The sequence below is a fragment of the Martes martes genome, assembly GCF_963455335.1.
Source record: "Martes martes genome assembly, chromosome: 4".
NCBI lineage: Eukaryota > Metazoa > Chordata > Mammalia > Carnivora > Mustelidae > Martes > Martes martes.
Genome location: NC_137891.1, coordinates 165,929,535 through 165,944,059, shown reverse-complemented (window position 1 = coordinate 165,944,059; position 14,525 = coordinate 165,929,535). Strand labels below are relative to the sequence as shown.

At 53.0% G+C, this 14,525-nt stretch overlaps 1 protein-coding gene across 1 annotated transcript in view; it reads right to left on the bottom strand.

Annotated features, from left to right (window-relative positions):
- CSMD2 (CUB and Sushi multiple domains 2) overlaps nt 1–2,436 on the bottom strand; it is a gene marked incomplete at its 5' end in the record, with an annotated part of 593,570 nt that extends 591,134 nt beyond the window's left edge. The window contains 1 exon segment of the mRNA XM_080802687.1: nt 2,247–2,436. Within this exon segment, the coding sequence (XP_080658813.1) occupies nt 2,247–2,436 (190 nt within the window).
- Between the last annotated feature and the right edge of the window lie 12,089 nt (nt 2,437–14,525).

Below are 14,525 nucleotides of genomic sequence, written 5' to 3'. Positions count from 1 at the left end.
AGGTGAGCGAGGAGGCTCCCCCTTCTCAAATCCTTATACTCGTTGTATTCAGTCCTAACGGGTCCAAGCAAGGGAGACAGTTCCGTCCTGAGCGTCTTTCAAAGTCAACAGTGTACAGAGAACACAAAATGAATGTTCTTCCCCCTTGAAACTGCCAAAGCCTGTGATCATCCGTCACCAAGTCCATTTCCAAACCTCTGCTGCTGGCAAGGCCAAACAGCACATCTGAATGCCGGAAAGGTTTAGAAAGAAATATACTGGAAGCACTGGAAACCAGAGCCACTGGCCAGAGAGCAAATGCCTCCTCCTCCAAGCCATCACCACCGCCAACTGCTCTGCTGACCAAAGAGCTGGAAGCCAGTGGATCTACAAGGCAGGATTCCAGCACCGCCCAGCACTGTGCAAGCTCTGGGGAGAAGGCCTTTTTCTTTCCCCAGGGGCATGACATGCCCAGGGGGCAGGGACAGATCTAGCCATAAAAACAGTTCCACCGCCTCAGGGCCAATCTAAGTCTGCAAAACCACACCTGGACAAACGTCGGAGAGCCCAGACAGTCCCAGTCCTGAGCAGCAGTCCCCCCCCCCCCACCGCCCATGTGGCAGGTCTGGGGGACCAGCGGCATCCTGGGGAACAGCGCAGCCACCCAGTGGGTGTGGGTGTGCGCGAGGCCAGAGCTCCTAGGCGAGCGCACCGCGGGCGCCCCTCTCTGGGTGTCGGCAGCTATGACTCCTAGGAAAACCAAGAAAGTCCGGTCAAGTCGGGATGGGAAAGCAGAAGCTCGGGGCGCCTTCCCAGAACAGCAACCCTAACATTCCCGGCTAAGGGGCTGGCGACCGTCTGCAGGTTCGGGTTCACAACACGCTGGAGCCCAGAGCGAGCCGCAAAGCTTGCCAGGGAAGGGGCGCACTTTACCAGAAGGGAGCATGGGATGCTGGAGTGGCGGAGGCCAAGCCTTCAAAGATTCAATCGGTGGTTTAAAAAAACAAACAAAAACAAACAAACAAAACCCCCACGTATCCAGGCCGGAGGTGCCCGAGTCCTGGCCTAGGCAGCAGGTGTTAGGGGTTTTCTCTCCCAGGGAGTGTCAGCCTCCCGGGTAAATAAAAATCCCAGGCGTCGCCCGTTGGACCCGTCCCCACCCGGGCACGCGGAACTTTCTAGGCTGTGGCTAGCGCGGAGCCTCAGAGCGGTGCAAGAGATAAAGTGGAAGGGCACCAGTCGGGGCCACTGGTCCCCACTGGGGACTGGGTTGTCCCGAAGGTCCGCGAGCCTTCCCGGGACCGCAAGCTGCAGCCAGACACCCGCGAAGTTCCGGGATTCGTCGCACCTGCCTGGTCTGCCCTCCTCCCTGACTCCGTCGCCGGGAGCAGGTCCTGCCGCCCGCGCCGCCGCAGCCGCAGCCGCGCCGCTCGGCTGCAGCAGGGCGCGGGAAAGGGCACTTTGGCGCGGAGTGGGAACCGAGGGGAATGTGGCAGCGCGGAACCTGGCGGCGACACTCCCTCCCCCGCCCCCGGGCACAACCCCCGCCCCCGCCTCCCTGTGGCTCAGCACCCTCCAGCCCCCACCTGAGTCTTCCCGCAAGGCGTGCGCCGGACCCTGGCCCTGGGCGCGCGCCCACCTGACCGCCCCCCGCTTCTAGCCCCGAGCGCCGGGGGGAGGGGGACACTTGGGGAGGGGGTGGTGGCCGCAGTCTCGAGACGGCTCTGGCTGGGGCGCGGGCTTCATTCACGAGAAAATGGGCGGGGGCAGGAAGGGCAGACCCTGCAGACGCGGAAACGGGGAGGGGGCGCGCCATTCCTTTCCAGCCCCCAGGACCGGTGTGCCAACCGGAATCGGGAGGCGGCGGTGGGGGTAGGGCTCCAGGAAAGTTTATCGGGGGAAAGCCTGGCACCTGGGGGGCTGGGAGGCTGGAGCAACTGAAACCACTGAAACTGAATCCGGGTGCCCCCAGCCCCGGGCGGGGATGTCTGTCTCCCAGGCTCCCCCACGCCGGCCGAAACCGGCCAAGTTGCGGCTGGGGTTGAGGGCAGCAATGAGGGTGAGGGTGGAGGTTAGGACGCGGCTGACGGTGGGAGGAGGATGGGGGATCGACTGAAGCGAGGCTGAGCGGGAGGGTGGGCGACTGGGAGTGGGGAAGGTTAAGGGAGAGAGCGGGGAAAGGGACAGGGACCCTGCCAGGGAGGGGTGGGCGCGGGGCTCGGGTGGGGCGCGCGGCGGCCGCGGCTCCGCCGCCCGACCGGACTTACCCGCGGCGGCCGAGGCGCCGAGCAGCCCCCAGCCCAGCAGCAGCAGCAGCGGCGGCGGCGTCGGCTGCGGCGGCGGGCGGCCCCAGCGGCTCCCGGCGCCCGAAACGAGCGCCGAAATCCCGGCTTCGCCGCGAGCCCTCCCCGCGGGGCAGCCGCAGCGTCCCTGCTCCCGTCCCCGCGAGCGCGGCATGGCGCGGCCGGCAGCGCCGAGGGAGAGGCTCCGCTCACCGCCGAGGAGAAAGGAGGTCAGGAGAGCTCTGGAGCTTTTTTCTGCTCGGAAAAAAATCCCGGTACGCGGGAGCCCTGAGCTTCTGCGGCTGGAATGAACCAAGTGTCCGCCCGGCCGGGGAGAGGCGCGCTGCGCTCTCGGAAATGACTCGCTCCAATCCCGCTTCGCGGGGTTCGCGCCGGGGGGCGGGGGGGGTGAATTATCCCCGGATTAATCACTCCGGAGCCGCTTCTCCGCCGCTCCAAATGCTGGGGGTGGAGGCGTAGCAAAGGAAAAAATATTGGAGGGTGGGGGTTCCTCTTCCGCGCCACCTCCACCTCCAGATAAACCCCAAATTACATCTAAAGGGTTGTTTATTCCTGTTTGTTTTACAATTGACCAGTTTCTTTTAAGTTCAGTCTTCTCGTTTCCATTTATAAGATCACCCATGAATACACCCCCCCCCATACACACGCGCACACATACACACAGTGATAGCGACACACGCGCGGACACACACACACACGCCTCTTCCACGTTTGGAAATTGGAATACTGTCTGGGAAAAGGTAACCAAAGAAGGACGCGGTTCCCCAAGTCAGGGCTCTTAAGAGCTGATCATGGGTGGTGGCTTTGAACTTGCAATCTGGGGGTCGGGGCCGATGTTTATTTAGGAGGCCCATTCGCAAATAGCCTCCTGCCCCATCCCAGGAGAAGGGTGTGTGCGCTCACACCCGGGGTTAAAAATTGGGCGGGGGGTGGGGGCGACAGGTTATTTGGCTGGGGCGGTCCTACCCCTACCCTAAGACAAAATCAGGATGGAGGAAGGAGTGCCTGTATGCGCTCGGGTGGAGGGGTGGGGGGTGGGGGGGGAGGTTCGTGGGGCAGGTGAGGTTGGTGGAAGGACGATGCAAGAGTTACTTGTACAATTTATCCTCAAAATTAAAAAACTGGACCCTGCTTCTCCCCTCCCCCTCCCAGCCACGGCCCCCAAACGGGCGAATTTTTCCCAGTGGGGTGAGCTGCTCCCCACCTCTACCCCGTCGCCGCTGCTACCTGCCCCCAAAGACCCAGCGTCGGGTCCCACCCCATCCCCCACCCCTAGTCGGTCGCTGTCTCAGTCTCATCTTCCCTAGGCTCCTCTGTCAGTCACGATGGCTCCTTCGTTGTCTATGCCAAACTCTGGGCGAGAAGGAAGAGCCACTGCGGGGGCGGGGGGTGGGGGGCGGAAGGGGGACCGGGAGGGGCAAGGCTGGGGGTGGGGAAGGTCCCCGCTGGCGCGCCCAGCGGAGAGACGCTAGTCGGTGAGCACCCCACCCCCTTTGCCTGAAGCACAAGAGAGAGGCTGAGCTCCTGGCTTAGGGGGTTTGGCCGAGCCTGAGCTCCGGTATCTGCGAGTCCCCTGGCCAGTGGCCGGCTATCGGCTGGGCCTGGGAATTTCCGGGAAACAGCCTGAAAAGGGCTACGGGATTGCAGATCTCCAATGGGGAGGGTGATGCACAGAGCCAGAGGAGTGGATGCTTGTCCTTACTCCCCACGAAAAACTTGCTCCCCAGAGCCACGATCTCCCAGCTTCCTTGATGCCCATCCCCCACCCCAAGTTGTTCCGGTTTCCCTGCATGAGCTCATCCCACAGCTGGGGAGCCTGCCCGGTGGCCCAGGGCCGGCTAGCATCCTCCAAAACGCCGGCCCAACCCCACCCCCAACACACTTGTTTTCTCGCCCCTCCTGACGCCCTCTTGCCGGGTGCCAAGAACCAACCGAAGCAGCCAGAACTCCACAGTGAAAGGCCTGCTTTATGTCCCCAGGGCAGTGGGGAGGGGGCTTTTCGCTTCCCATTGTCCAAGCCCAGCCCCTGAAAGAGAGAGCTCAGCCCGCCAAGACTGGCCAGGGCCTTCCCACCAGCCCTGGGGAGGAGGGAGGGACTGGCTGTGCCGTGAGTGGATGGCAGCTTGGGGGGCTGTTGGCTGGGGCCTTCCCTGGGGTAGGCTCCTGGCTTCTAAGCTTGGGCCTTCCCCCTCCCCAGTAGCCCACAGCTGGGCAGAAGAGTCTGGGCTGCTCTATAATTCTGGGGCTCCAGGCCAGTGGACTGCCCCTAGCCCCTCCTTAGCCCCAGAACTTTGCTCTGTGGCTGCAACCCACAGCTGAGGTTTGCCCCCTAAACCTTCCCTGGCAATAGGAATGTTTGTTATCCTTCTCTTTGGGGGATGTGGAGGGCAGGGGCGTACTTTTCATCCCTATAAATGGCCCAGTTACTTCCTCCACCATTCATCCCTCTCTCTGATCTATTTGGGTCCACATACATTTACTGAGGCCCCCTGGGCTCTGGGCCATGTGCCAGCCTGTGCTGTGGGCAATGCAGAGATCCACAGTGTGCAGGCCAGCTTGGAAAAATGTGGGGCAGAGGTGGGCACCCCACACACAACCCCGACAGTCAGGCGATGGTGATCACCATGCCACAAGGGACCTGTTACAGAGACAAATCAAGACTAAGCTTGTCTTGGACTTGGGGGAATGAAAGTCTCCTCATTTAAGGAGGGAAGTAGGATTTTGGCTGGGCCCCGAGGCCTGGATAGAAATTTTGGCAAGATGAAGATTTACTCAAAAAAAAAAAAAAAAAAAAAAAGAAGATTTACTCAACAAATATTTAGTGAGCACCATTACACAATGGACAGTGTACTAGATAATGAATATCCACCCAGGTGAACAGTCCCTGGCTTGGTGCAAGTAGGTAATAGATAAATTTAGATGACGTTGCTAATTAAGGACACCACGAAAGGAAAAGTTCATGGTGTTCCGAGAAAGACTGTGGGGGGGAATGTAACTTAAATAGGTGGTCTGGGCAGGCCTCTCAGAGGTGGTGACCTTGAAAGCGGGATCTAAATTAAGCAGCACAGTAAAGAGGTGGGAAAGGGATTTTTGGTACAGGGGCCATGGACTAGGCTCTGAAAAAGGACATGGGCAAGAGAGAGGGTATAGGGCTGGATCAAGTGAGCAAGAGGGGACACCCAGCAGATGAGGGAAGAGGTGGGGGCATTGGAACCAGATCGTGCACAGGCAAAGGGGATGGGTGAAGAGTTTGGATTTTAGACACAGACAGTGAGAGTAAGAGCTGTATTAGTTTGCGAAGGCTGCCGTAAGAAAGTACCACAGAGTGTATACCTTAAACCACAGAAATTCATTTTCTCATAGTTCTGGAGGCTAGACGTCTGAGATCAAGGTGTCCACAGGGTTGGCTCCTTCTCAGTCCTCTCTCCTTGACTTGTAGATGGCCTTCTCCCTATCCCTTCATATTGTCTCCCCCTGTACCTGTCTGTGTCCCGGTCACCTCTTCTTAGAAGGACATCAGCCACTGGATTAGGGCCCACCCTAATCTCATTTTAACGATTTCCTCTTCAAAACACTGTCTCCAAATACAGTCCATTCAGAGACACTGGGAGTTAGGACTTCAACGTACGAATTTGGGGAAGGAGACACAATTCTACCCACAAAAGGAAAGCAGGTGGAAGGAGGAAAGGAAGCACAGACATGATGGTGGGTATATATATTTAAAGAGAGATCTGTTAGGGCTGCGCGTAGCATGATGGCTTTAGCAGGAGATACTTCAGAAAGGTGGACAGCTCTGAATCCCAGAGACGTGGATTTTTTATTTCTAGGAAGTAGAAGCCAAGGGGCACAGCCTGGCATGTACTCTGACTTCTCTGTGGGGAACAGATGGGAAGGAAGGGGCAGAAAAAGGGAATGCACTTGGAAGGTGACTGCAGTAGTCTTTGCTGGAAGAGATGTGGATATAGGCAGAGACAGGAGACTTAGGAACATTCACGGAGCAAGGGAGAGGCAAGAGTCCAAGAGATGATAATGGCCCATCCCACTGTAGCCTAGGAGAGGGTGTCTCTCAGCCCAGCCTCCAGGGCTGGCCCCCTACATGCCCCTTCCTTTCTCCCCAGAACAGTAGGCAGCCACAGGTCAAGACGTCTCCACAATATCACGTTGCAAAAAAGTCCAATGCAGTATAGTGACTGGCCAAGATAAGCCTAATATCCAGATAAGATCAGAGTTCGTTTTAGAAAGAAAACAAGACCTGATGCGCTGGAGAATTCAGCCTGATTTAAGGAGGGGCTGGAGACTTGATGCCCTGCAATTTTCATTCTGACCCAAGAAGAAAATGCAGGAGATTTCTGAAGGAAAAGAGATTTCTGAAGCCACGGGGTGGGGGCGGTGGCAAAAGTGTGTGTGTGTTGTGGGGGGGGGGGGGCGGTCAGCAGGAGGGCAGAGAAGGACCACAGAGCAAAGACAAAGGCTCCAAGGAGGAGCCTGGGGTCTGAGTAGAGGGCAGGGATTGTAAATCACCAGTATGATCACACAGAAGCTCGTCTGTCCCAAAAGCAAGGCTGTCACTGTGGACATGACAGCGATCTGCTCCCCAGGAAGAGGTGACGGGTTTGAGGAAGAAAAAGCCCAGAACGAAGGGCAGTGAGGCTGTGGGCCTCAGATGCCAGGAGGGAGAAGTGAGAAGGGCCCCCTTTTCCAAGGCTACCAAATGGGGGGGGGGCCAAATTCTTAAAGAAATATCTATTTGTGATACAAGGAAAGGGACAGCACTCCCACCAGTGGCAAAAGAGGTCAGATTTCTCCTTGGCTTGTCAGAGGCTGTAATGCTATGATCTCTAGGGGCTATCCTAGACTATCCTACCTCTAGGGGCTAGCTCTAGACTGTCCCTCTAGGGGCTATCCTAGACCATCATCTCCACTTGGAAGCTCCAGTCAGCTATGCTGTCATGCCTCCATGCCTTTACTCCCACCGTCTCCTCTAACAGCAGTAACTTTCCCCTTACCGTACAGAGTAAATGGTCCTAACCACCGCCCAGCTCAAGTGGCACCTGTCCTAGGTGGCCCCAGTTCCTCCTGCTGGGCTCCCTTGCAGCTTGGCCAGCTAGCTGGATCTCAGAAGCCCTTGCTTTCCCTTCCGTGGAATGTAGCAACTGTTCTCAATCAGGGGCAATACTGTCCCCCAGGGGACATTTGACAGCATCTGCAACTGGAGGGTGCTATTGGCCTCTAGGGGGTAGAGGTCAGGGATGCTGGTAGACATCCTATAACCCTCTGGGGAAGCTCTCCTCCACCCCCTCCCAAATTACGCAGCCCAAGATATTGAGAAGGGCTGAAGTGTCCCTGAGTAGTGGGTACATGTCCCAGTCCCCTTTGGAATTGGGTGACGTCACAAGACAGGGTCCCAGCCAAAGGAAAGTAAGCAGAAGTGGTGGATACCACTTCAAGGCTGATCCCATAAAATCCTCTCATCCTTTCTCCTCCATCCGCCGGCTGGAGCAGAGTGTGTGTGTCCCTTGGGGATGGCAGAGCCATAAGCTGGAAGAAGCCTGGATCCCAAATCATGGTGTGGAAGAAAATCACCACCAACCGGAAACACCAGCATCAGACTCTTGTATGAGAAATGATCTTTCACAGCATTGAGCCACTGGAATACTGGGACATGTCCCAGCAGCTGGCAGTACCCTTGCACACCCCTCCATGGTTTCTTCTGGAATATTCCATGTAGTCATGGGCTTATTCCTCACTTGTTCATTTGTCCATGTCTCAAATGTTGCTCAGCAAACCAGGCTCTGCACTGGGTACGGAGGAAGCAATGAGGAACAAAAAAAAGAAGAATAAGACCTTGCCAGTAGTCCCTGCCCTCAGGGAGTTGATAGTTTATAGGGGAGGGAGATAAACACCAAAGCAGGATTCAATACAGCAGGGGGTAGAAAGGAGGAGAGTTCCTGGCTCAGCCTGGGGAAAGAGGTTGGGGAGAGGCAACCAGGTCCTGGAGTAAGCAGTGTGGGCAAGCGCTGGGAGGGAGGTAGCCTGAGGCCTCCGCAGCATATGTGCGGTCTGGGATGCTTATAAAAGGGCGGGGGGGGGGGGGGGGGTTGGGGATCTCACTTCTGCACTCTCCAGGCTCTGTAATTGTCCCACTTCTCACTGTCCACCCCTGCTGGTGGACTGAGAGTTGCCTCTGGCAGAAACCTCCTGAAGGTCTAGGTCCCTAGTGCCTGCAGGAGGTCTGGCATCCTATCCTCCTGGATGTCCCACGGGACGCCATGCCCCATCCTGCTCACACCTGGACTCCCCGGCTTGTAACCTGTCACCGCATCCTGTCTCTCTGCTCAGTGTCTCCACGTCCATGGGTTCCTGAGCCAGAAAGCTGCAGGGTTCATCCTGGATGCTTTCCCTGTTTCCCCCAAGTCATCCAGGCAGCCCCCCAAGTCATTTAAATTCTGCCTCCTTAATATTCCCCAGGTCTTAGGGTCTTTCTTTCCAGTTTCTTACAACAGCCACATCCCAAGTGCCCCAGTTCTGCTTTTGCCCCATTCAGTGTAGCCTCCTCTTTGCCACCAGTTACTTTGCAAACGCTTCCCTGATTTCACAGCTTCCCCATCCTCCCAGGACGTTTTCCCATGACCTACAGAGTAAAATCCAAGCTCCTTGCTAGTTTCTTCCTACAGGGGCTTCCATTAACCTGTGCCTATATGCTCCTCTAGCCCCCGTCTCCCCACGCCCCCACTCACCCACACGTGCTCTCTCCATTTGGAGCCCCTTAGGCTCCTGAGATGGGCCTGTTTTCTCTGTCCCTTGTCTTGGGCCTTTATATGTGCTCTTCCCGAGAACCAGAATGCTCTCCTCCTCCTGCTGTGTCTGGTGTCCTCCTGTTTATCCTTCAGAACTCAGTCCAGGTGTCAGCTCTTGCAGTCTTCACCAGTGCCACTTAGAGTGCCTGGTACACGGGTGGGCATTTGGTAGAGCTCTGCTGGGTGGATGGATGGATGGATGGATGGATGCTTGACTAGGTGCTCAGTAATGGTTGTGGAATGGACCCAAAGGTGTCTCCCCTAGACTTCATTATCTGAGTTCCTTAAAGAAATGCCCTCTCTGAGTTATGATTTAATGTTATGCTTTTTATCTTCAGAGAACCCTGATGTGAGAAACTGACCAACTTAATGGCATTTCTGTCTTTATGAAAACAGAATTGAATATATGGCCCACTATGTCACTCAGTGTCCTTTATACAAGGACTCATGATAAATTCATGCTTGAGGTTATTTCCAGGAAACATTTTGTCTCCACAGATGAAGATGTGTATTTTCTGCTGTCAGAAAATAAAAACTCTGCCTCCGACGTGTTTCCATTTTTGCTTTAGCTGACAAATAGGGATACCCAGTTTTATTATCTTATTACCTCCGTGCATTCTGACCAATTCAGGTGCTTGAAAGTAGCAACTCTTTGTTTTCTTTAGATGGAGTCAGTTCTTGCTTTATTCTTCAAAGCTGTAATTTTTACTTTTTAATCTGAAAGCTGCCTCAGATCGTCTCAGCAGTCGGCTAGCATAAATCTTAAACGAATGCATACGGGTGACCAACCTCTTGGCATGGAAGTTATGGAAGGAAGGGCAGAACACCAAGCTTCTCGTTGAGAAGGATCCCACATACAGCCTCTCCAGAAATTCTCGGGGCGCCTGTCACAACGAGTCTGGCAGGAAAGCCAGAGCAGGAAATGAAAGGCCAAATGCATTCTGACTTTTTTGCTACCTTCCTGGGACACCACTGCCAGGTCGTATTCTTTCCTTCCATCAGCTATGGCCTTCCTTTTCCCCAATTTAAAAATGGACATCTCATAAGCTACCACTGTCACTTTACTAGCTGGTAATAACAATAATCAGGGATCTGTGCTGGGAACTTTGCATTTTCCTATCTGAACCTCTCCCCCTCTGCACCTGTCTCTTGTTTCAACTCCTTTGCAGATGATGAAATGCCAGAGGAGTTAAGCACATGTAAAGCCATCAGTAGTAAGTAGCAGAGCAGGAATTCAAATTCGAGCATATCAACTACCACAGCCTCAACTCTTAACAATCTCCTCACAGGTGGACAAGGAATGGGGGCAAGAATGAGAAATGAAATCCCCTGGGTGATGGCGAGGATTGCCGACAGTGTTGCCAGGAGAGAGAAACCAGAGTCACGGGTTTGTTTCCAGAGCATTCTGGTGTCCTTTTCAAAGTCCTAGAAATGGCTGGCTGCTCTGTGGCTGGGTTCAGTTGCCAGGACAATATCTAGGAAGGCCTGTTTCCGTGACACATGGCTGCACCCTCCTTTTCCTCCAGTTCTGATGGTTTGTCCCTCAGGAAATTTACCTGGGCTCTCCCTATGCATGCCCCTCCCAGATCTGGGTAGCCTGACCCATTAGGGCATCACTGGCCTGGGAATGAAGGGGGTTTCTCTATGGGTTTTTGGGGGCATACAAGAAAGTCTGAGGCCTAAACATGTTTTTATTAGCTCCACAACACAAAGTAGAAAACTGCAACATTAAAATCAGTAAATATTTAATTAAATGCAAAATGTAACATCATGTCAACTTCATTAATGGTTGAATTTAGCAGTCATAAAAATTTCATTACGTTTGATAACAGTCTGTAGGTTGGAGTTTCCTCACGGAGCAAGACATCCCAGGTAGGCACCAAGCGCGGTAAGAAATCACAGCTGTCCGTAAACTAAATAAATTACTCGTGGCCAAAAATTTTCAAAAGCAAAATGGCAAAAATCCTTTCAATTTTTCTTTTACAGCCAAAAAGTTATATTTGTGGTGAGAGGTGGGTGTGTTTCAAATATGTTCGATGAGGGATAGGGCCTGCAGGAGGAAGCTGCTTTCCAGCCTGTGAAGGTCTTCCTGGAGCACTGGCTAGGCCCACCTGGAGGACCGTTCCATCCTGGCTATGTTAGTGCCTGTGATGGAAGCCAGGTGAGTGGGGGCTGGGGAATAGGGAGGGACAGTTGCTTCTTCCTGAGGCTTTCTTGCTTCCAAATAGAAAAGCAAGAACCTCAGAATCCTAAATATGATAGCTAATATTCACTGGGTCCCTGTCCTAAACTCCGCACCTGCGTTATCTCAGGTGTCGCAAAACAACTCTATGAGTTGGTATTTTATTATCCCTGTTTCACCAGATGAGCAAACTGAGGTATACAGGGGTTAAACAATCGGCCCAGCGTCGTAAGGGCAGTAACAGGTAATTTAAGAATGTGTCCAAACAGATTGAACCCACTGTTCAAGGTGCCGAAGGCAGGCCTGGTCCCTGCCCTTTTCCAACGCTGGAAGTGAAGCATGCCGGGGCCACGGACACAATTTCACGTGCTGGGCACATAGATATGTAGGCGCTGGAGGAACCAACTACATATAGTGAACAAGACTGGAATAAGTCCAGTTTCCCCCACATCTGCTGTTTACCAGGCACTTACGGAATGCTTCGCTCCCTTCACTTGCCTGTAGCAATGTCTAAGCCAAAGGTTTTTATCATCTCCTCGCCCTGTGCCTTGTACAATCTTGGCCCATGGCAGGTGCTCAAAAATGCACAAAGCCCAGAAGGGCTTAGTGGATGATTTGAGTCTGTCCCTCCATCACAGACTAATTGCCCCAGGACAGCGAAAGTCTTCCCTCCCTCTACATAGCACAAAAGCTGTTATTTAGAAACTCCAGTAGTCCACATTTCAGTGTAATCAACAAAGGAACTAATACACAGCACTTTTACGGATGTCTTACATGCCCCACATTCTAGTGACTTTTCATGTGTCAATTACCTAGTAGTAGTATATCTACAACAATTCTACAAAGCAGGTGTTCTTTACTATCATTCTATTTTACAGATGAGACCAAGTGTTATGAGCTAAATGATGTCCCTCCAAATTCATATGTTGAAGTCCTAACCCCCCAGGAAGTACCTACAAATATGACTGTAAGTAGAGACAGAACCTTTAAAGAGTGATTAAAGTAAAATGAGATCATTGATTGGGTCCTATTCCAATACGACTGATATCCTTATAAGAAGAGGACGGACGCACAGAGGGAAGACCGTATGAAGACACAGGGAGAAGAAAGCCATCCATGAGCCCACGAGAGAGGCGTCAGAAGGAAACAACCCTGTGGACACCTTGATCTTGAACTTCCAGCCCCCAGAACTGTGAAGAAATAAATTTCTATTGTTTCAGCCACCCATTCTGTGGTACTTTGTTATGGTAGCCCTAGAGAACTAATATCCCAAGGCCAGAACACATGAACTCAGAATTTGAATCCAGGTAGTCTGGTTCTAGAGTCCATGTGTTTCATGACCATGAAAACATTCTCTGTGCAGTCCAAAATGGTAGCCGCAAGCCACAAGGAGCACCTGAAATGTGGCTGATATAACGAAGGAACTAAAATCTTAACTTAATTTATGTTAAAATAGAATTAAAATAGCCCCCATGTGGTTTAGCAGCTAGCATATTGGACATAGCTTTATACTATTTCGAATTATTTCAGTTACATTTTTTGCAGAATCTTCTAGAAACCTCAGCTGTGTGCTCCAAGAAATATGCCCCTATTTTTATTCTGTATCCCTGCTGCATTTTTCTCCCCAATCCTTTCCAGTTTAGCCCCTGCTGCCTAGTCTCCTGCTATGGGGGGAGAAAGAACACGAGTGAGTGAGCTGGCCAAGTTTCCAGAATCCTGTGGCCTGGGCAGTGCTGCGTTGTTGGCGTTGTGCTCTAAGCATAGGTGTTAGCCAACCAAATGCCAAGCAGCACAAACACTGAGTGACATTTTCAGAACTATTAATATTTCATCAGAAATGATCACTTCTCCTTTAAATACACTATCTTAAAAGGTTTTCTACATTCTTAACTATAATTTTATTCAGTCTAGGTCCTTAGAATTTTCCCCAAAGGAGCACATCTTCAATTTTATAATGAAAATCAAAGGGGAATGAAGCTTGGATTTCAAAATTGAGAGTCAACATTTCCAGGAACTCAGGCCTTTTCTAAAGAGCAAGGTTATGTATTGGACACCTACTGTATGCCAGGTTCTTTACAAATGATATACCATTAATTCATTCCAAGACATATTTATTGAGTGCCTACTATGTGCTGGAAATGTGGTTTTCTTAAGAATTTTTCAACACCATTTTATAGAAAAGGATTCCTTCTCCTTCTGTCTCATGTTCTGTGTTAACTTAGCTCCTCAAAGAGGCCTACCAGGACATCCCTCTAATGCAGCCACCATTTCCCTCCCCCTGTCCCCTCAGAGCCCTTGTTTCATCTGTATTGAGTGCTTATTTACTTGCTTTGCTAGTTTGTGATCTGTCTCCTCGCCCTAGATTATAGGTTTCAGGAAAGCAAGGACCGTGCTATCTCGTTCATCTGTGTGCTTCCTCAGAGCCCAGCAACTCACCTGGAGGTCCTCAATCTATCCTGGGGAAGGAAAGAAGGAAGGAAGGAGCGTGGGAGAGGTTTAAAAGTGGTTGGGGTCCCACAGCTTGGAGGTGGCCATGTCGGGATTCAACCTGGCTCCCGTCTGTTCCTATCCAATCTTCTCCCCAGTCATTGGGCTCTCCCTTTTCTGGGTGAAACCCTAGAGGAACGAGGACTGACTCTGAACAGGCAAAGGTTCTGTCAGTTCCAAGTTTAAAGAAGCCCCATCCAGTGAATGGGGGAGCCCACTGGGCCGCAAACTGCTAATTTAGCCCTTTTTTCTGCACCTGAGCCCTGATCCCACTCCCACCCCAGGGACCCGCTGTACACAGCTCAGGAGGGACGGGTGGATCTCAAAGTCTTGAGAGCACTGGATCAGGACCGATGTGGGGAACGGAGCTGGGTTTGTTTCACAGCTCCCCTCTTCCTAGAGGGCCTTGGACATACCCCTTCCTGACTCAGGGCCTGGGTTTCCTCAAACGCAGACCAGTCATAAACAATGGTACTAACTACGTGAACTTGTTCCTTGAATATAACACAGAAAGCCCAGAGCTTGCCACAAGGTAAGCCCCCAATACAATGGCAGTTTGGGGTAAAATCAGGCGATTCAGGGCCGGGGGCCCTTGGCAGGAGCTGAGGTTTCCCCACCAAGCAGCGGGGGCACGGCGCCCTTGACTTCCAACAGGCGCAAGGGCTCTGGGGTCCTCCAGGTCCCCACCCCCACCCTGCCGGGGCGCCTTGGGCACCGAATCCAGGGCGTCCCGCGCACCAAGCCGTTGCGTTTGAAACCCACAGAGGAATTCGGGCG